The 22,075-nt window shown below is 37.1% G+C and overlaps 1 protein-coding gene across 1 annotated transcript in view; it reads right to left on the minus strand.

Annotated features, from left to right (window-relative positions):
• BCHE (butyrylcholinesterase) overlaps nt 1–17,779 on the minus strand; it is an 87,783-nt gene extending 70,004 nt beyond the window's left edge. Inside the window, exons 1-2 of the mRNA XM_080915324.1 lie at nt 17,701–17,779; nt 2,244–3,771 (exon numbers count right to left, since the gene is read on the minus strand). Coding sequence (XP_080771450.1) covers nt 2,244–3,763 — 1,520 coding nt within the window. The 5' untranslated portion in view covers nt 3,764–3,771; nt 17,701–17,779. The remainder of the gene's footprint in view (nt 1–2,243; nt 3,772–17,700) is intronic.
• Nucleotides 17,780–22,075: the final 4,296 nt, after the last annotated feature.

Consider the following 22,075-nt stretch of genomic DNA (forward strand, 5'->3'; position numbering starts at 1 on the left):
GGAAATCTAACACAGATTTAATAAAAATTCAACAGATGCCCGTTTTCTGGAACAAAATTTGGACTCATATTTTAAAGACAGAAAATAGTGTATGAATGGCATAATGAGTGTCATACGTGGAACAGTAAAATTATATTACTAGATCTCATTCAGCTACTAAACAAACGTTTATTTATTGTTATATACCAATTCAAGTGCTTGAATGCATATCCATTGACACTTGACATTCGAGTTTCAAAAAGCTAATTTGATATAACTAAGAAAAGTTGTCTTATAATATATGGCTAAACATAGACAAGTCAAGGACTACTTCGTCAGATCACTGTCATATAGTAAGGTATACATTAGCAGCTTAGGCACCTCGACATACACGTCCTACTTACAGCTGCATCCTGTTGGCTAATATACATGGTAACAAAAATGAAGAAGATAGAAATCCCTTAAAATTTAGCAGAAGGATTCTAATTGAACTAGAGTATATATATAGATAGATAGATAGAGAGAGAGAGAGATAGAGTATATATATATATATATATATATATATATATACATATATGTATACATATATATGTATACATATATATATATATGTAATACTGTGGGGAATGGTTCCTAGTAAATAATATTGTAGAATGATGCCGAGACATTGAATTTGAAGAGGTCTAAGTTGGGGATGAAAATGAGAATTAGAAGTGGGTAATACAGCTCAGGGAGTAAGTGCATTGTAGCCAAGCTTGTTTATCTCAGTTCCATCCTTGTAACTCACATGGTGGACAGAGAGAACTGACTTCTGCAAACTATTCTGAGACCTCCACAAATGCACACATGCATACACACTTACACATATCCAGCAAACACAAAAACACATATGTAACATAAACACTCACAGTCTAAATAGGTAATAAAGAAGAAAACTGTATATTAATGACATAATTGATATCATCTTAGATTATTGCAGAATCATTAATTGTACTGACAAATCCATCTGTTTAGAATAGATACAGGTACTCATTTAAAAATATAGTATGCCATTTCTCATGGTTATTATTTATATTAATGCATACAGTTATTTGGAAGTTATAGACTTAGTAATTAAGGCTTTATTTGTACACATTAGTACACATTTTACAACTTATTCTAGGGCCATGTACATCCATTTAAAGCCAACATTTTTAAGACTTGGGAAGAAGGATTTTTGAATTTGGCTAGTTTGGGCTATATACAGAAAGCAGTTCTTAAAGATTAGGGAAAAAAAGAAAAGTTGGATTCCAAGAGATTATACATTCTTCTCAGTTTATGATGGAGTAATCTTCTGACAAATATATTGCAAGCAGGAAATACTGAAATAGATTTAAAGGAACCCGTGTAGCTTATAGGAAGGTAATATGCCAAGAATGTCTGCTGTTTGCTATGATGTGTGGCTGAGGCTGTGGTCTCCCTGCTAATGCTGTCCAATATCCTGAGAGACTAGCATTCCTCACATTATTGAGCCAGAAGAATAGAAAGAGCCAAAGAATGATTTCTAGTCAACAGTATCAACTCTGAATTGTCTCCCAGTAGAACAAGCATCAGTGGATCCATCTGCTGTTAGATTCTAGAGCAACATCACAAAAATAAGATGGAAGTTCGCCACAAAACTCTTTCAATAGGAAAAAACAAACAAACAAACAAACAAACAAACGAATGAATGCAATCTAGGCAAACACGAGGGACCCCAAAAATCAAATGAAGCAGTTTACCTACAAGGTCTGACAACATCTTTAGAGGAAAATGGCCAATGCTGTGTGCTGTGAGTTTTAAGAGCAAGATGGGATGGGAGTTATTGCACTTTCTTATTCCTAATATGGAAAGCTTTACTCCTGTATCAGATGCTGTTGCCTCCCTGGCTTTAGACAATGAAGACGTATTTCTCCTCTTTCTCAAATGTGGTAACCTTGTAAAAGTGCAGGCTGAAAGGCATTTTCATTTATTACATTTTGTTACATGCATTTGTTTCCAGACCTTAGTTACTATCACTAAAGTATTTTGCCACAGTAGTTTATAGAAAAATTATCTGGTAATTTTTCTAAAGAACTGAGAAACAGCTGAAATTCACCACATAGTGAGACAGAAAGGCAGCTTAGATACAAAGAGAAAATACTTGAAAGAATCTATATCTATTGCTTTTAATGCAATCTGTAGTAGAGGTCAAGAAAAGCCAAGCTAAGCAAAACCAGGTAACAATAATAGAAATCAGCACTTACCCATATTTTGCAAAATTTGCCCAGTGTTTCATTATAGAACGACTAAAGATCTCCTCAGCTCTGGTGTAATTAACTCTCCTTCCCAGAGGTAAGCCAAACACAAACTCGATCTCATACCCGTGCATTACACCCATCCATTCCGGCCAAGGTAGTTTGGAAGATCGGTGTTTGAAATAGTAGAAAAAGGCATTATTTTCAAGCTCTGAAAATGTCTTGGTAAACTCCAGGGCAGGGCATATGATGTTGTAATCTCCAATGACATCATCCAAAGCTTCGCGGTAGACTTCCTGTGTCTGCTCACCTAGCCAGTCCACATAATAGAAAAGGATTGCTTCCTTTCCCAAGCTGGTCACTTCAGGGAAATACATATTTAAACCTTCTTCAAATTCCCTCCGCGTGATAAGACTGTCGTTGTCTTTGCTGAAACCTGGAGCACCGTACACTAGAAAAGCTGACCCTTCATCTTTGTTAACACCCACTAAGAGCTGAACTGTTTTCACTTTTCCAAGTTTGAGTAGTGTGTGGGGCATATCAGTGAGAAAATCGCCATCCACTGTTGGACCAAAATTTATTGATAAGAGGGAATCAGAGGGGAGAACGAACCTTTCATTCAAGAGGATTTCCTGAGGATCTTTACTTCGAAGGCATTTAATTATCTCTTTCTCACTCTCATTTGAGCAACCAGTAAACTTGGCTAAGGCTAGGGTTCTGTTTCTGGCTTCTTCTGGATACTTTACAGCCCAGGGGGCATTAGCAGAACCACTTTCCAGAATGGCTCGGGTAAAGAGAGGAAAACTTTGGGGACAGAGCAAATGCAAGCTAACTGAAGCTGCCCCTGCACTTTCTCCAAAAAGCGTTACACTTTTAGGATTCCCTCCAAAAGCAGCTATATTTCTTTGGACCCACTGAAGTGCCAACTGTTGATCAAATAAACCCATGTTTCCTGGAGCCTCGGGATTTCCTGGAAAAGCTAGGAATCCTAGCGCTCCGACCCTATAGTTCATTGAAACTACAATAACTCTTTCAACACGAGCTAGAAACTTCCCGTCGTAAACAGGTAGAGAGGAGGTCCCAGTTTGAAAGCCACCACCATAGACCCACACCATGACAGTGGCGTTTTTGGGCTTAGGTACTGGCATCCAAACATTCAGATACAAGCAGTCTTCACTAAGGTTTGTGTTCGGATTCCACATTTCTGACCCCGGGAAGCCTGGGAAGGCTTTATCTACATTCTGATAACAAGAGTTTGCATATTTGGTGGCATTATGGATGTCAGACCATTTGTTTAAGGGTTGCGGCTTTTTGAATCGTAGGCTACTCAGAGGAGGCTGTGCGTACGGAATGCCGAGAAAGGCGGTCACTGTGCCACCAAGAACGGGCATGCTCAGCCCTCGGATCCTTCCAGTCTTGGTTGTAATTATGAAGTCTTCTTCGGTGTGTGACTTCCCAAAAAGCATGCAGAGCAGAAGAATCCAGAGGAGGAAGTGGATCTCTGTGACGGCGGTATGCTGAGTCTGCATGGTGATTTCTAAGTAAAGAATGAGCAAAAAGGATATGAACAGCTTTGTTTATGCTCCTATATATCATGCTCAATGATTATAATCACTAAATACAGTAGTTCCTATTCACCTTAAACTTAAGAAAAATAATAAATGCATCACTATACCAAGGATGTGTGTAAAAAGTCAAAGGTAAACAGAGATGCTTCCAAATGAAAGAGAAAAACATAGTAAGATAAACATAACTGACCTGGTCTTTGAAATAGCATGTTGAAGGATATGTAAGAAATTTCATCAGAGTAAAAGGATATTTTGTAGCAGGTACATATCATATCATGCACGATATGTAGTCATATCAAGTGTAGAATAAGCTAGGCATAGATAGGTTAGCAGTGATTCCAAAGTGACTGTAGGAGAAAATATATGTGTTTTCTGAAGCATTATGGCTGCATGGCAGATCATATAACTCTCAATCCACTTAAGAACTTTGAAGAATCAGGAAGTATTGATTGTTGGTCCTCCTCCTCTATTCCACATTTTTTTCATAGTCATCATTTAAAAACAAAAGTTAAAGCTTCCAGTCTCCATCTGCGCCCCTGAGCTAAGGCTGTCCCACAGCTCTCCTTACTGAAATCCTGCCCGAAGAGAGCTGGTCCCCCAGGAGTGCTAAAACACCTAATATCACATCTCCCTGCCTCCATCCCCCCCCATCCCACAGAGAGAGGTGGCATCCCAAGAGTGCTAACACACCTAATATCACAGCTCTCTGCCTCCATCCCTTTCCCCACACCCAGAGAGAGCTGGCATCCCAGGAGTGCTGATACACCTAATATCAAAGACTCGCAGGCCTTCAGGAGGGATGAACTCCAGTCAGACATGGCAAGAACAAATAACACCAGCAATAAATAGATGGCAAGAGGCAAGTATACTAACCTAATCAACAGAAAAGAAGGCAATTTGGCACCATCATGAAGACCCAAAAACACTGGAAAAGCAAGATTCAGATTTAAAATAATATCTCATGATGATGATAGAGGACTTTAGGAAGTACGCAAATAATTCCCTCGAGGGAAATTCAAGAGAAAGCAGGTAAACAGGTAGAAACCCTTAAAGAGGAAGCACAAAATTCTTTTAAAGAATTACAGCAAAATACAACCAAACAGAGGAAGGAACTGAACAAAACCATCCAGGATCTAGAAATAGAAATAGAAACAATAAAGAAATCACAAAAAGAAACAATTCTAGAGATAGAAAACCTAGGAAAGAGAAGAGGAGTCATAGATTTGAGCATCATCAACAGAATAAAAAAGATGGAAATGAGAATCTCAGGGGAACACTATACTATGAAAAACATTGACACGAGAGTCAAAGAAAATGCAAGTGCAAAAACACTCCTAATCCAAAACACCCAGAAAATGTAGGACTCAATGAAAATATCAAACCTAAGTACAATAGGTATAGGAGAGAGCAAAGATTTCCAACTTGAACAGCCAGTAAATATCTTCAACAAAATTATAAAAAAAAAAAATCTCTCTAACCTAAAGAAATAGATGCCCATAAACATACCTGAAGCCTACAGAACTCAAATTAGATTGAACCAGAAAAGACATACCTCCCATCACGTAATAGTCAAAACATGAAATGCACAAATCAGAGTATTAAAAGCAGTAAGGGAAAAAGCTTAGGTATCATATAATTGCAAACCTATCAAAATTACAGCAGAGTTCTCAACAGAGACTATAAAAGCTAGAAGTTGTCCTACAGACCCTAAAAGAACACAAATGCCAGTCCATGCTACTATGCCCAGAAAAACACTCCAGTGACATAGATGGAAAAACAAGATATTCTGTGACAAAACAAAATTTGTACAATATTTTCCCACAAATCCAGCACTATAAAGAATAATATATGAAAAATTCCAACACAGGGAGGGAAATTATACCCTAATAAAAGCAAAAAACTAATAATTTTTGCTGAAATCTAAAACAAGATGCACACACAAACATAATTTTACCTTTAATAACAAAAATAACAGGGAGCAAAAATAACTTTTCCTGAATATCTCTTAACAATAATGGACTTAATTCCCTGATAAAAAGATAATGACTACTTGATTGGATATGTAAACAGGATCCAGCATTTTGCTACATACAGAAATCATACCTCAGTGACACAGACAGACACTAACTAAGAGTTTTGAAAAAATTTTTGCCAAAAAAAAAAAAAAAAAATGGTTCCAAGAAGCAACCTGGAATAGCTAGTCTAATACTAAATAAAAAAGACTTTCAACCAAAAGGCATCAAAACTTTAACCAAACATCAACCAAGAGTGTCAAAAAGGACATGGTTAACTAATCAAAGGAAAAATCTACCAAGATGAATTTTCAACACTGAACATCTATGCTCCAAATACAAGGGTAACCTCATTCATGAAAGAAATATTACTAAAGCTCAAGCACACATTGAAACTCACACAATAGTTGAGAGAGAGTTCAATACCCCACTCTCATCAATGGACAGATCATAAAAACAGAAACTGAACAGAAACAGTGAAACTAGTAGAAGTTTTAGACCAAATGGATTTAACAGATACCTATAGAACATTTCATCATAAAACAATTGAATACATCTTTTTCTCAGCACCTCATTATACCTTTTACAAAAATGACCATATAATCGGTCACAAACCATGTCTCAACATATATAAGGTTGAAATAGCCCCATGGATCCCATCAGATCAACACAGATTAAGGTTTGTCTTTAATAACAACAAAATCAGCATAAAGCTCACATACACATGGAAGCTGAACAATAGTCAAATCAATGATAAATTAGTCAATGGAGACATAAGGAAAGAAATTGATGATTATTTAGAAATTAATGAAAATGAAGGCATATTATAACCAAACTTATGGGACACAATGAAAGCTGTGCTAACAGAAAAAGTCACAGCTCACAGTGTCTCCATAAAGAAGCTGGAGAGAACATACGCTATCAGCTTGACAGAATATATAAAAACTCTAGAACAAAAAGAAGCAAATACACCCAAGAGAAGCAGATTTCAGGAAATCAACATGGGGCAGAAATCAACCAAGTAGAAACAAAATGAATTATACAAAGAATAAACAAAACTAGGGGAAGGTGTCTTGAGAAAATCAATAAGATAAATAAACCAATAGTCAGACTAAACAGAGGGCACAGAAACAGCATCTAAATTAACAAAATAAGAAAAGAAAATGGAGATATAACAATGCAAAACAAGGAAATTCAAAAATTCATCAGATTCTATAAGAAAAGCATATACTAAACAAAACTGGAAAATCTGACTGAAAACAACAATTTTCTAGACTGATACTAGGTATCAAAATTATATCAGGATCAGATAAACCATCTAAGCTTTCCCGTAACCCTAAAGAAACTGAAGAAAATCCTTGCAAACAGAATTCAAGAAATCATTAAAAGTCTCAGTCACCATGTTCAAGTAGGCTTAATCCCAGGGAAGAAAAAGTAAAAATCCACATGATCATTTCATTAGATGCAGAGAAAGCCTTTGACAAAATTTAAAGCCCCTTCATGGTAAAAGACTAGAAAAGTTTAGAAATACAAGACAAACACCTAAATATAGTAAAAGCAACATTCAGAGAACTAGTAGCCAACAACTAACTAAATGGAAAGAAACGTGAAGCAACCCCACTAAAATCAGAGAGTAGACAAGACTGCCCACTCTCTCCCTACCTATTCAATACATTACTGGAAGTCCTAACCAGAACATTTAGGAAACAAAGAAGGTCAAAGGAATACAACCTGGAAAGGAAGAAATCAAAATATCACTATTTGCAGATTATATGATTATATATATATATATTCCCCAGAATTCCACCAGACAACTCCTACATCTGATAAAACATCATTTGTAAAGGGGCTGGATAAAAAATTAACTCAAACAAATTAATAGCCTTCCTCTGCTCAAATGATTCAGAGGCTGAGAAAGAAATTAAGGAGAAAGCACCCTTTACAATAGTCTAAAATAATACAAAATACCTTGGAGTAACTCTAACCAAGTGAGTGAAAAATATGCATGACAAGTACTCCGATTCCCTGAAGAAAAATTTGAAGAGGATCTCAGGAGATGGAAAAAAATCTCCCATGTTCATGAATTGGCTGGATAAATAAAGTAAAAATGGCCATGTTGCCAAAAGCAATATACAGACTCAACGCAATCCTCATCAAATATCCACTGCAATTCTTCATAGAATTAAAAGGAATGATATGCAAATTCATTTGGAATCATAAAAACCCAGGATATCAAAAAGTATTATTAACAATAAAATAACTTCTGGGGGAATCATCTTCCCTGACCTAAATCTGTATTACAGATCAATTGTAATCAAAACTGCATGGTATCATTACAGAGAAAGTCAGGTAGAAAACTGGAATAGAATTGAAGATCCAGAAATGAACCAATACACCTATGGTCACTTGATCTTTGACAAAGGAGCAAAAACTATCCAGTGGAAAAAGAGAGCATTTTTAATAAATGGTGATGCTTCAACTGGAGATCAGTTTGCAAAATAGTGGAAATGGATCCTTGTATATAGGTTTGTCCAAATGGACATCCACAAATAGAAGAGAAAATGGAGAAGAACCTGGAACATGTAGGCACAGGGGAAATTTTCCTAAACAGAACACAAATGCTCTAGAATTAAGAATTGACAAATGGGAACTCGGAAAATTGCAAAGCTTCTGTAAAGCAAAGCATACTTTCAATAGAACAAACTGGCAACCTACAGATTGGGAAATAATCTTTAAGAGTTCTACATCTAACAGAGGGCTAAAATACAATATATACAAAGAAATCAAGAAGTTAGATGCCAGAGAATCCAATAACCCCATTAAAAGTGTTGTATAGAACTAAACATAGAATTCTCAACTGAGAAATATTGAATAGCCGAGAAGCATTTAAGAAAACGTTCAATGTCCTTAGTCATAAGTGAAATGCAAATCAAAACAAACCCATGATTCTACCTCACACCAGTCAGAAAGGCTAAGATCAAAAACCCAGGTGACATCAGATCCAGGTGAGAATGTGGAGAAAGAGGAACATTCTTCCACTGTTGGTGGGGTTGTAAGCTGGTACAATCACTCTGGAAATCAGTTTGGTGTTTTCTCAGAAAATTGGACATAGTACTACCTGAGGACCCAGCTATACCACGCCTGGGAATATACCCAAAATATACTCCAACCTATAACAAGGACACTTACTCCACAATGATCTTAACATCCTTATTTATAATAGCCAGAAGCTGGAAAGAGCCTATATGACCTTTCCAAGGAATGAATACAGAAAATGTACATTTACGCAATGGAGTATTTAGCTCAGCTATTAGAAACAATGATTTTTATGAAATTCTTAGGCAAAGGAATGGGACTAGAAAATATCATCCTGAGTGAGGTACCCAATCATAAAATAACACACCTGGTATGAAGAAACAGGTAAGTGGGTATTAGTCCAAATGCTCGAAATACCTATAATACAGTTCACAGACTATATGAAACTCAACCCAGGATGGCTCATGTCTAAAGGAAATGCAGGGGCAAAGTGTCAAGCAGAGACTGAGGAAAGGCCATCCGTGGAATGAGATACGTCCACTCCTCTGGATCCATCTTACCTACACACATGAAATCCAGACACATATTTAGATGCCATGAAGTACTTTCTGACAGGAGCCTGTTATAGCTGTCTCCTGAGAGGCTCTGCCAGAGCCCAACAAATACAGAGCCTGATGCTTATAGCCAACCACTGAACACTACACAGGGACTCCAGTGGAGGAGCTAGAGAAGAAACTAAAAGAGCTGAAGGGGTTTGCAACCCATAGGAAGAACAACAGTATAAGTCAACCAGACCCCCCAGATCTTCCATGAACTAAACTACTAACCAAAGAGCATATTTGAGAGACCCATGGCTCCCGCTGCATATGGAACGAGGATGAACGTGTTGGGTATTAATGGCAGGAGAAGCCCTTGATGCCATGAAAGCTTGATACCCTAATGTAAGGGAATGCCAGGGAGGCTGGAGGGATTGGGTTGAGGAGCACCCTCAAAGAAAAAGGGGAGGGGGATATCTTAGGTGGTTTCCAGAGGAGAAATTAGGAAAGGTGATAATATTTGAAATGCAAAGACATGAATTATCCAATAAAAATTATAATTTTCTTATGTACATTCTTAGTTTACTTTTAAAACGGAATCAAGACAACTCATTCATAGAATGTTAAACAAAGCTAAGTAATTGCTATTTGTTTATAAAATTCCATACTATCAAGCCAGCCTTGACTATGAAAGAATACTTTTAAAACCTGGGTTATTGAGATGTGCTACGGAAAGTTTCCAGGGAAGTTTCTGAAATTCATTAGATAGACTATGCTGATCTGCTTAAATCACAATATCCTTGGTGAGAGATCTAGCTGATAAGCATGTGGAAGAGAATATTGGCTTAGAAGAAACTTTTACATGATTAACAACAATTAATATGTAAACTGATTGACGCACATGCAAATAGTTAAGTATGTGAGCAGAGACATGGGTACTCATGTATTTGTAGCATACAAAACCATTGAAATCTGATTCCAGATACTGAGAGTTTACTGGGATAAGCGGAAGGAGTAAAAGTAACCACAAGGGGGAGAGAGGGAGGGAGCTGGGCGGGAAAGGGACAGAGAAGGGAAGGCAACATGATCTGGTATTGGGTGGTTCAAAAGGACCGAAGCTCTGAGGGCCAGCAGAAAGAATGGAAACTGAAGACCTCTCCAGATAGAATATTGGAAGGACCCTCCAAAATGTACCAGAGACTTGGAAGGTAAAGGACTCTCAGGACTCAAAGTGATTTGACCTTAGTTATAATGCCCTACAGCGGGGAGAGAGAACTGGTAGAGACCAGTAGAAAGACAGGTCATCAAGTGAGGGATGGGGTTGCTTGTTATTCCACAGTCAAAAATACTGACCCATAATTGTTCCTGTGTGAAAAAACTGCAGCGATGAAAAAGAAGCAGAGCCTGAGGAAAAGAAAGTCCAGGGAAAGGCCCGAACGAGCATCCAGCTCTAGGTGGGCCCTCTGAAAGACCCAACAAGCAGCTGAAAGAGTCAGATGTAGACATTTCTACCCAACCAACCAAGAAAAGCTGCCAACCCCTGAGGTTAGATTAGGGAAAAGCTGGGGGAAGCTGAGGAGGAGCGCAACCCTGTAAGAGAACTAGCAGTCTCAATTAAACTGGACCCCTGAGTTCGCTCAGCTAACCAAGCAGCATTCACCAGCTGACATGAGTCCCCCAACCCGTATACAGCAGAGGTCTCCTTGGTCTGGGTTCAGTCAGAGAAAATTCTCCTAACCCTCATGAGACTGGAGGCCCCAAGTTGTTCAAAGATCTTGTATGGTGGGTGGTGGGGTGGGGATTCCTTGTGGAGACGGGTGTGGGGTGCAGGGAGGTGGAATGGGATGTTGAACATTCAGAGGGTGGACTGAGAGTGGAATAAAATCTTGAGTATAAAATAAAATTTAAAAGAAAGAAAGAAAGGAAAAGAAAGAAAGAAAAAATAAAGAAAGAATTTTTATATATTCTAAATGTAAGTTCTTGGATTAAATATTTTCAGAATAAATACATACTCAGTATTTTGTCTTATTCTTAATGATGTTATTGAAGAGCAATCACTGCTAACCTCAACAAAACCATTGTATATATATATATATATATATATATATATATATATATATATAAAAGTAATCTTTGCAACCTACAAAATGACCTGCATTTGGTATTACACTGTAGACAATATTGAAGACCATGTAGAGACTGCTTTAAATGAGCACAGGTTTATTAAATTCTTAACAAAGACATGAGATTTTTGGCAATAAAATATTCGAAACTCTATGTGATTAAAAGGGATATAAAAATGTAATGCAAATACCATTTAAAAGAATCAATACTTTTGTATAAAGCTGCAAGTACCATAATTACAATATTCATTAACAAGCACTGGCTTGCAGCCACATAACCATGTCCAGCACGTGCAGATGCACAGTCCTTCCATTACTTTTTCTAGTGTTCTAATTTTTAATCCAACCTGCTTGTTCAGGAAACTAATCCTGCCAACACTAAGCATTTGCTTTGGCTTTGTCTCTGTACGTAATATCCGCTTTGCTTTGGTAAGCCATGAAAACGGATCAGCCACAAGAGCTATGTTCCCTGGTCATGAAGAATATTGTTTTAATTTACTCATATTTATTGTGATTGTGGGGTAGGACGTGTGCCACAGCATAAGTTGAAGATTAGAAAATAACACAAAATTTTATCTTTTCCACTCTTTACTCACCAAGACATCTTTACACCTCTTTTACCAAAACAATGCTAATCTTAAATCAGTATCATTAGCCCCTTTTACAGGACAGCTAGTGATGAAATCTTAACACACATATAAATAAACCATAATGTAACTTAACTTTTGAACCCCACAGTTATTGACATCTCTGCATTATTTTATTAATCACGATGTCTATCCAAAATAGACTTGCTTTATGCAAGTAAGTCTATGTATAAGTTGATTGATATGGTAATAAATTTAGGTTTTAAAATCAAGTCACAAGATTTTTTTTAATGTCTTCTGTTTTGTTAAAATTAGGTATGTATTAGATCCATTAAATGGATTATTAAAACAGTGCATTGTAACCCAGATGAAACACCTACAAATTCTCAAAGTTCCTGCTTTTCTCTAATCAATGGCCACCAGAACCACAGTCCTAGGCAACTAGGATATCGTTTTATGAATGGAAATTCACATTTAGTTTGGCTTAGAGAATTTCTTCCGAATGAAACAAAATAGGATGCCTCCTCTTTCTAAATGTTTTTATTCAAAACAAGGCTTTGAGACTTGTAGGTGTTCCAACTAAATTGCAGTGGCTGTTGAATGTGTGAATATTTTGTCAGAACCCATTTAACTAGTTGCATTTCAATGATGTAAGTAATACTCTAACCATGTGGATTCATATTTTAAATGCTAAAACTTTAAGCAAGAAGAAAGGTAGTAATAAATCTAAAAACATTTCTGGGGCAAGAAATCAAAACTGGGATATAGTATTGTATCAGAAAGCCAGAGAATAATCAAGCAATAATATTGTATTTTGTTAAACTGCCTACCACAGTAGACATGAACTAACTTTTTATTGGCCAAAACAGGGAATTATAACATCAAAAGAATTATCAATGCAACTGGCTAAAATCGGTCACTGTTTAAGTACAGGTTTGAAGAATGTTTCTCCTTTGAAATTCAGATTGACACTTAATGCTGAGTATGAGATAAGGCGTGATATCCAGTGAGACCTTTAAAAGATGTCTAACTTTTCCTGTGAGGTTGCCCCCAGAGCTCCCAGGAACTAAATCACCAAACAAAGAGTACATATGGAGGAACCCAGGGCTCCAGCTGCATATGTAGCTGAGGATAGCCTTGTCTGCAATCACTAGGAGGTGAGGCGGTTGGTCTTGTGAAAGCCTATTTCTCCAGTGTAGGGGAATACCCCTGGGTATTGATGTGAGAAAAGGTGTTTTGGAGGAGGAGCATCCTCATAGAAGCAGGGGGAAGGGAATGAGAGAGGGGTAAATCAGGTAAGGGGATAACACTTGAAATGTAAATACATAAACTATCCAATTAAAAAATTACTACATATTTTAAAAAGATCTCACTACGTGCATGGCTATTTGGTTAATGGGCCAATGAATTATACTGAAGTCCTGATGCTATAACATTTTGTATACCTAATGTTGTAGAAAGGCAGCCTGTGTCCCTGCCTTTCCTTGTAACACCTTGGAAATTAAAGAGGCTGATTACCAGTTAAGAGTCATTTGCTTTATAAAAAAAACTGTATACAAAATAAACTTCCTTACTCTTTAAAAAAAATAATATAAAATGCTTCAATAATTTAAGTACTATACTCACATTGTGTATAATTTGTAAGTATTTATTTTTAAATATTATAATCACAGTGAGTGTAATGTGTAATTAATGATAACAAAATTAATGTTATAATAATATAAAGATTCTTGTGACCTAACATTTACTAAGGCAATTTCTATTTTGGCAAACTGGTGTAGATTGCTGGTTGCTCTTTTTGTTGTCCTTCTAAGCTCCCACATAGATAATCTGCATTGGTCTTCTTTTATTTGAATAAGATCTTGTATATAAATATTAAATAGAATTTCTAGTAATTTTAACTTCTAGTAATTGTTGACAACTTAAAACGTTTTTGTGTAGAGGCTGGGGCTAAAGTGCCTATGGAACATGCAGGACTTGTGTCCAGATTCCCAGCACCTGCAAAATGAAAAACAGCCAGGTATGGTGCTGCCCCTCTGTGACACCCACGTAATACAGGAGGCAGAAAGAGGATGAGATGCTGGGAATTTAATGGCTAGACCGTCAAGCAGAATCTGTGAGTCTTGGGTTTCTGAGAGACCTTTTCTGAAGGAAAAGTGCAAAACCACAAAAGAAAGACACCTGATATCAGCCTCTGACCTCCACACACCATGCGGGCATACCTGAGCACACATGTGCATGCACAAGCACACTGTACATGAATCCATGAACACATGCACGTCTGCATGTACACACAAATGTTTCAGCAGGTTCTTATAAGATAAGCATAGCTACCTCTATTCTGCACTTGCTGAGAGTGTAATTAACAGGAATGGTGATTTCATAATATCCTGTAGCAGCTGTTATCACACATAAAGAGTTGCAGTGTGTTACCTGACCTATATTTATATAATGTCTTCTTCTGTGATTTAGAATCATTTTGGAATTTCCAGAGCACCATTCACATGAATACGAATCATAACAGCACCTATGAGCTTTTCTTGTCCCCAAGGTTAAATGTAACATTGGAAAAAACTATCAGGAGCACTCGTTTATTTAAAGATGGCAATGCACTTCCACCGTGCATGCTACCAGCTGAGAAGGTTTCTTTGCCACATTATGAATCTGGAGTGTTCAATGAAAACATGGGCATGTTCCTACATTTAATACCATCTAAATTGATTATATATAAATTATCATTATTATATTCTATACATCATCACACATTTTCCCATTCCCCACTTATCTGTCAAAGACATTTTAATATGTATTTTTCACACAGTTAAGACAATTCAAACAGAACTAAAGAGATTTCAAGATGAAAGTTTTTAATTATAATACAAAATATATAAAACTTCCTTTCGTCTCATGCATTCTTGAGCAACTGGTAACTGCTAAAAAGTAAAATATTAAACGGAGAACCACAAAGCCTATCATAAAATAATGAGGCAACTTCCATACTGAATGCAACTATCTTAAAGTTGATAAGCTCAGTGCTTGAAGTAGTAGTTAATATTTCTAGGGGACTGGGAGTTTTTGTCAACAAAAACTCAACAGAAAATAAGTTCTAGAAGTAAAAATCAAAGCATTTACCACAAAAGGGAATTATGATAACAAAGTCAAGTTTAACAAATGTTGATTGCTATTAAATTTTGCTGATAATAGTTTATAAATTCTAAGCCTTTTTACACATTAGCTTTTAAGATAAGAAGGCACATTGCCTTGGTTTGTTTTAGTCTAAATTCAAATTTGAAGTCCAAATTCTCTAGACAATTTTATAAGGAAATCCACAATGTCATTATACTTTAAGATATGAATGTGTTAACAATAAATAAAAAAACATTTATTATCATTTATTTGTAAAAAGTGATTTTTGTAATATATTTAAAACAACAAACCATCTTGGAAATATGTAAAAAAAAAAAGGAAATGTCAAAAAAAGACTCTCAATACAGTTCTCTAGGTGTCATATTCCTGTTATTAACATGTTACTAATATCTATGGATCTTACTTGGAAATGGAGAGGCTAGGGCATGTTGGGAAAAATGCTTTCTTGATAGTAATGGAAGGGTCCAGAAACAGCAATGGAATGCTATTTGACTAAAACAGCCAAGTCTCCATACCCAATTACTCTACTGTTACAGGCTAAGTGAAGAAAATTGAAGCAATTTGTTAATGAATGAACTATCTTCTGGTCTTCCACAGAGGTCTGAATGTCCGCTAATCAGTTCACAATAGTAGATGGGTTATTAGAACCTTTGGTCTATTCTTGACCAAAATCATGACAGCTACTCACAAGATCATACTAGTAACATGAGCATTGACTTATTATATTTGTTGGCTTTTCTTTGGAAGGTGAATTTTGTCTGTTATTGCTGGATTTCTCTATCTGCAATGGCCTGGGAGAAATGAGTAGATTCTAAAGGCCTACTTGGTTCTCTCAGTATGACTGTCATAATGTCAAAACAATGTGTCCCAAAGAGACAGGAATTTCCCCAGAAAACACATGCTCCATGAAAAAAGCAATATCAACCAGAAGGGAACTTATGTCCTTAAAGGAGATTGCATAAAGTTTTTGAGAACACCTTATAGGATGAGCCTGAAGGCTAGACAGTGAAGGGTCAAGGCTGGGTGTGACCATACCTTGAACAGGCTGCTTGGATAGGCACATTCTTGGGCCAATATTTAAACTGTAACCTGGATTCGAACTCTGAAGCTGGAAAATGCGAAGAACAGCTCTGTTTCTCTTCCCAGCGTTTCGGCTATGAATACATCTCCCTTTTCTGCTTTTCAGTATTAGGTTAGCTCTTTAAATAGATTTCATAAGGAGCTGTGTGAACAAACCTGGGTTAGGGCAAAGGCAGTAACCTCCAGATTTGATAAGACAGTCAGCCAGTTTCAGTAAGAATAAACAGATGGTGGAAAAATACCAAAACAAATTAATGGTGAGATATTAAGTGCATTATGACTTGTAACCAAGAAACACTCTAAAGGAACAAAGATTATCTTTGTACTTCTAGCTAGACATTTATTTGGCATTTGAGGGTAATGGTATTTTGTAGAGAAAAACCCCAGACTTAAGATTCAGATCATTAAGTTACCTTTGAAAGCCTGCTACTTCAAAAAACATGAGTTCTATCAAAGCGAATTATAGTAATATTGATTATAAATACTATATATTCTATATTAAGGAAGCATTGCACCTGCTCATTGGAACACATTTCTTCAGATGCTGATTACCTGCTTAGGAAAAAAAATGTATAGCACATAGAAACTCAATAAAAATGATTTGGTCTTTCTTTCAATTCTTTTGGTCCTATAAAGTTTATAGTCAATGACTGAACTGAGTTTGATGCCATAAAATAATGATGGATTTCTAGGATTCTAGGATGAGCCAAAACACTCAATTTTTATCCTATTCCTATAAAGAACATAACGGCAGCATAAGGAATTTTAGTCAAGGTTAAACACTCAAAGTTAGCCAATAATGGATGAGAAAGCATTTGCAGATTAAATCAGAGAATAGATTTTCTTGGGCATAAGAAGGAGTTTTGGATTTCCTCTTGCCAGCTAATGTTGTGCAAGTTTCAGGGGACAAAGTGCTGTTTGGTAAAAGTGCCCCGTTGAGTAAGAAGAGAAAATTAGTCCATGTCATTGCGAAAGAGAAGATATGTAAATCTGTCAAGTGTGCCCAAACAAATACTTCTGTTAAGAAGTTGATTAACCTCTGCATTAAAGGGTAACCTAGCCTAAAAGAAGTCTCAGTAGAAAGCAAATGAATGAATGAATAAACAGACGGACTCCACAGGTACTATGCCTTCAGTCAACTTATAACGAATTCACTATGTCGTCAAGAGTGAAAAAAATTAAATTTGTGTTTCTGGAATAAGAGAAAGCTGTGATGTGTCCTCCTGCCAGACCTCTTCTATCCTATTCCCCTGTCAGGGTCTAGTCCCAAGGGAGCACTACAGAACTCCACAAACATGGGGGAAAAATCCCCTTTCATTCTTGGCCCGATCTTTATTGGGACCTCCGCACAAGATTTGTAATCTAAGAGCAACTCACCCGAACCGCTGCAGAAAGGGAGGAGGGAGTTCGCAAAGTGGCCCTCTTGAAAAGCTTCAGGGGAAAGCGGGATGCGGTGGCCGCCCTGCCTGTGAATCTCAGGGCTCTGACATTTCAGTCAACTCTTCCGGACAAAGCTCGCGAGAGCTGCCAGCGGCAACTTGATCAGGCTCCGGCCAGGCTTCCCAGGGTGACATCTGTTCGCACAAAAGCAGCCACGACCCCTTCAGAGAGGGCTGTGGGTCAGACAGGCTTCCAAGAGAGAAGAAAGGGCAGAGGGGCGTCTCTGTGATTGATAGAGTGAGTTCGCACTATCAAGAGCTTAACATTTGGTGTTTTGTTCTGTTTTCATTGTTTACTGTGGGCTTTTTTTTTTTTTTTTTTTTTTTTCTGGTAAGAGTTTTATTGTACTAAACGCTGTGCTCCGTATGGTAAAGAAACGCTACTGGAATCAGGTGTGCCTCCGGTTCTGTGAAATCGTGTAGTCAGAGGATCTTAAATAGGAAACAAAATGATCGCGATATAAACTATGAAGATCAAAAGACTGCTCACACTAGCTGACTAACTACCACCCCACCCCAACCCCCTACATCCTGCACTTTTAACCCTTATGTAAGGCCTAGAGATTGCACAGGTCCTGGCAACTTTTCAAAAGTCCCTGCTGGTCTTGTGTCTGAGAAAAAAACATGATTTCTTCTACACATTAAAAGTCCAAAGTTCTTCAGCAAACAGTTAAGAGGACATTTCCACTCAGGCAGTGACAGAGTTTGTGAACATACGTTTTTGTTTTTCAAACGTGTTTTACTTTAAATATATATTTTTGCAAAACAATAAGAAAAAAAATGAACAAAACCAAAACAAAACAGAAAAACCATTGATAACACTTTAATGAGTGACTTTTAATACAGTTGCACTTTTAAATGATTATAAATGTCACCTTTCTTTATTACATCTCTCAACTGAAGGCTCCCTACAGATTTAACAGATTACCCAGATTTATAGAAAGGCATGCTTCTGTTTTTACGATAAAGCAACATTTCAAGCATGTAAATATATGGACTAGTACTTTGATTCTGGCTACTGCTCATGACTTTAAATGAATTTAGCCCGATTGATTAAATTAAATCTTAAAAATCTCAAAAATCATTCAAAGTTACTAACCCTACTAACTTTGGGAGTTAAAATTTCAAGTTATATATCTTTGATATCATTTTGTATCAAACACTTCTCAGATAACAGAATTTTTATTAGCAGATTATCTTTTCTATGGAAGGTATTACTTGGGTAACATTGTTTAGATGTCAAACCTTACAACCACAAGCATTCCTAATGTCTAATAATATACAGCCTTTGTGCCCACAGAACAAAGCCATATAAAGAAGTGAGCTATTTTTTTCTGTAATTAGTGTTATATACTTATATGTATATTTCTATGTATTCTTAAATATGTAAGAAAAGCTTGCTCAGTCTGTATATTGTATGCTTGGATGTTTGCTTTCAGGGCTGACCATTTGGTATTGTAATAGCAATTTGTGTGGTCTCCCTTGGGGAAGATATTTCTCCCAGTATCAACATTTCTTAGTTGTCCATACATCTCTGTGTAGTTCTGAAGCCTCATGGACTCTCCTTCACCCACCTTACAAAGTCTCTTGTTCTTGTTCAATTCCTTTCAGGCTGCCCTGTCAGTGAGATTTTTTGGGTGTAGTTTCTGACATCATTAAGAGACACAATCTCATAGCTCAACCCCTCTGACTCTTTCAAACTTTCCACTCCCCCTTTATCTGATCTCGAGGCCTTGGGTTTGTAACTATATTTGTAACTATATTCTTTAGGGATGGGTCCCACAAATTAGCCCCCCCCCTTATTGAGTTTGTTACTTTCAAAGATAAAAAGGAGAGAAATAAGAGTGGGTGAGAGGGAAGGTAGAATGATATATCACTAAGAGAAATATTTTTAATACTATTTGACAGTATTTAAAACACAGTTATTTGTGTAAGTACTGGATAAACAACTGGTTTATGACGTATCATTTTTTAAGATTTCATTAGTTTTTATTCTATGGATGCGTACCTGTGTTTCATTCTTGTCACCCACACAAGACAAAAGAATTTGCTGAATCCTTTAGAACTTTAGTTACAGAGGGGGTTAAGGCATCACATGGCGCTAAGAACCATACCCGAGTCCTCTGAAAGAGCAGCAAGTGCTGCTAATGGATGAACCATTTCTATAGCCACTAGAACGAATATTTTTATAAATCCTGAATGTCAGCTCTCTTTGCTTCAATATCACTCCCCTGCTTTGTTTTCTCTATATGTAAAGTTAGATTTACGTGCAGACCCAGATCTTACTGAGTGAATAGATCTGAGGTCTGCAAATGTTGCTCCTGTCTACTCCATATTGCATAAATATTAATGTAATATAAGAAAGTCATTTACCAGAAGACTGCAATTTATGTTTAAAATGGGTAGCAAACTGCATTGGGTGATTATGAAAGTGATTATTTTTTTCTTTTGTCCAGCGTTTTTACTTCAGTGAAGCACTTGGGTTCAAGGCCCAGAAGTTCCTTTGTGTCTTGTGTTCTCAGCTCTGCCCCTTTGGCTATGCACTACTTTAGTTGCTACTTACAGCATTTCTCCTTCCGGTATTACTGATCTTTCCATTGTGGCTCCCAATGCAACAGATGCTTCACTTCTGTGCTGTGATCCTTTCCCCCTTCTTCTAGTGTGATGAGATTGGTCATGTGCCCTGAAGCTTGTTGAGTCAGGTGGCCAAGCTGCATGCTGTTGCCTAATAGCCTTGTGTTTTGTCAGCGCTCTGGATGTGTTTTGTACTCATTGGGCGTACTTCTCAAGCAATACCCAAGAACTCTTGACTCTTCATACCAAATGCTCAACTTGGCCTGGTCAGCTACCCTCACTGAATATACTTAGGTACCCAGTCACAGCACCTCACTGAATATACTTAGGTACCCAGTCACAGCACTTCACTGAATATACTTAGATACCCAGTCACAGCACGTCACTGAATATACTTAGGTACCCAGTCACAGCACCTCACTGAATATACTTAGGTACCCAGTCACAGCACCTCACTGAATATACTTAGGTACTCAGTCACAGAACCTCTCAGGTGCCATTTTAGTCTATGTCCTGTACAAAAGTGTTCTGATCTGTACTTTCTGTTGATACATTTTTTTTTTTTGTTCTGCATTTCTCACACCGCTACCAGGAACTGCTCTGGAATTGGAATTTCCAACAGCTTTTATAAAATGGACAAAGGACGGTACTCAGAATAATTATCAATGTTTTTCTGGACCTAATGGCATGAATATTTCTTCTCAAATGCAACATGCTTCTATTCAGCCACTAAATTGGACATGTTTTGAGAAAACAGGGACAGAGATTATAAAGTGTCCGTAGGTGCCTTCAAGAAGGCATAACACAGATCTCCTGAGATTAGGAAAAAGGAACATTGTGTGGGGTGTAAGGTTGTGCTGTTTCAATGTATAATAAAGGTCATTTAAAGGATGTTCTTGAAAGAGATTTGAAGATATCAGTAACTGATACAGTCACATTCAGTATTCATACCAAGTTCCTAAGGGCAAGTTGTATCAAGAAGATCCCTGTCTCCAGAGCTCCCAGAGACTAAACTACCAACCAAAGTGTATACATGGAGTGACCCATGGCTCCAGCTGCATATATAGCAGAGGATGGCCTTATCTGTCATTAGTGTGAAGAGAGACCTTTGGTCCTGTGAAGGCTTGATGCCCCACAATAGAGGAATGCCAAAGTTGGCAGACAGGAATGGAGTGGGTATGTAATGGATAAAGGGGTTTCCAGAGGGGAAACTGTGAAAGGGAATAACATTTGAATTGTATGTAAATAAAATACCCAAAAAAGTATTTTATATAAGCAGAAAGTCAAGGGAATCAAAATCTGACAACCCCAAAATTTTATTGCTTTGGTCTTGAGAAAGATGAGAAAATATTTTGGTTTTAAGTAGACTTTGTGAAAAAATGATGCACGCGCTCATGCGGGCGTGCGCGCGCACGCGTGCACACACACACACACACACACACACAGACTCATGACTCACACAGGATAAAGTAACACATTACAGCATTTTTGTTCTAACTTTCTTTATTGGCTTAAATTTGGTGGTAAAAAACTCATTAGTCTTGATGTTTCTCTGCCAAAGTGTACATTAGTCATCTATAAGGTCATTCAGAGGTTTGGTTTGGTTTTAGTGTGTCAGTACAGAGACTTCCAAGTTGTCCTACTAAGATTGTAAAATCATACTAGATATATGCTATCTGTGAGTCACATTCAACTAATCTGTAATGGTTGTCAGATTGACTATTTTGTTATCTAATGCC

Source organism: Micromys minutus, assembly GCF_963924665.1.
Source record: "Micromys minutus genome assembly, chromosome: 4".
Classification (NCBI taxonomy): Eukaryota; Metazoa; Chordata; class Mammalia; order Rodentia; family Muridae; genus Micromys; species Micromys minutus.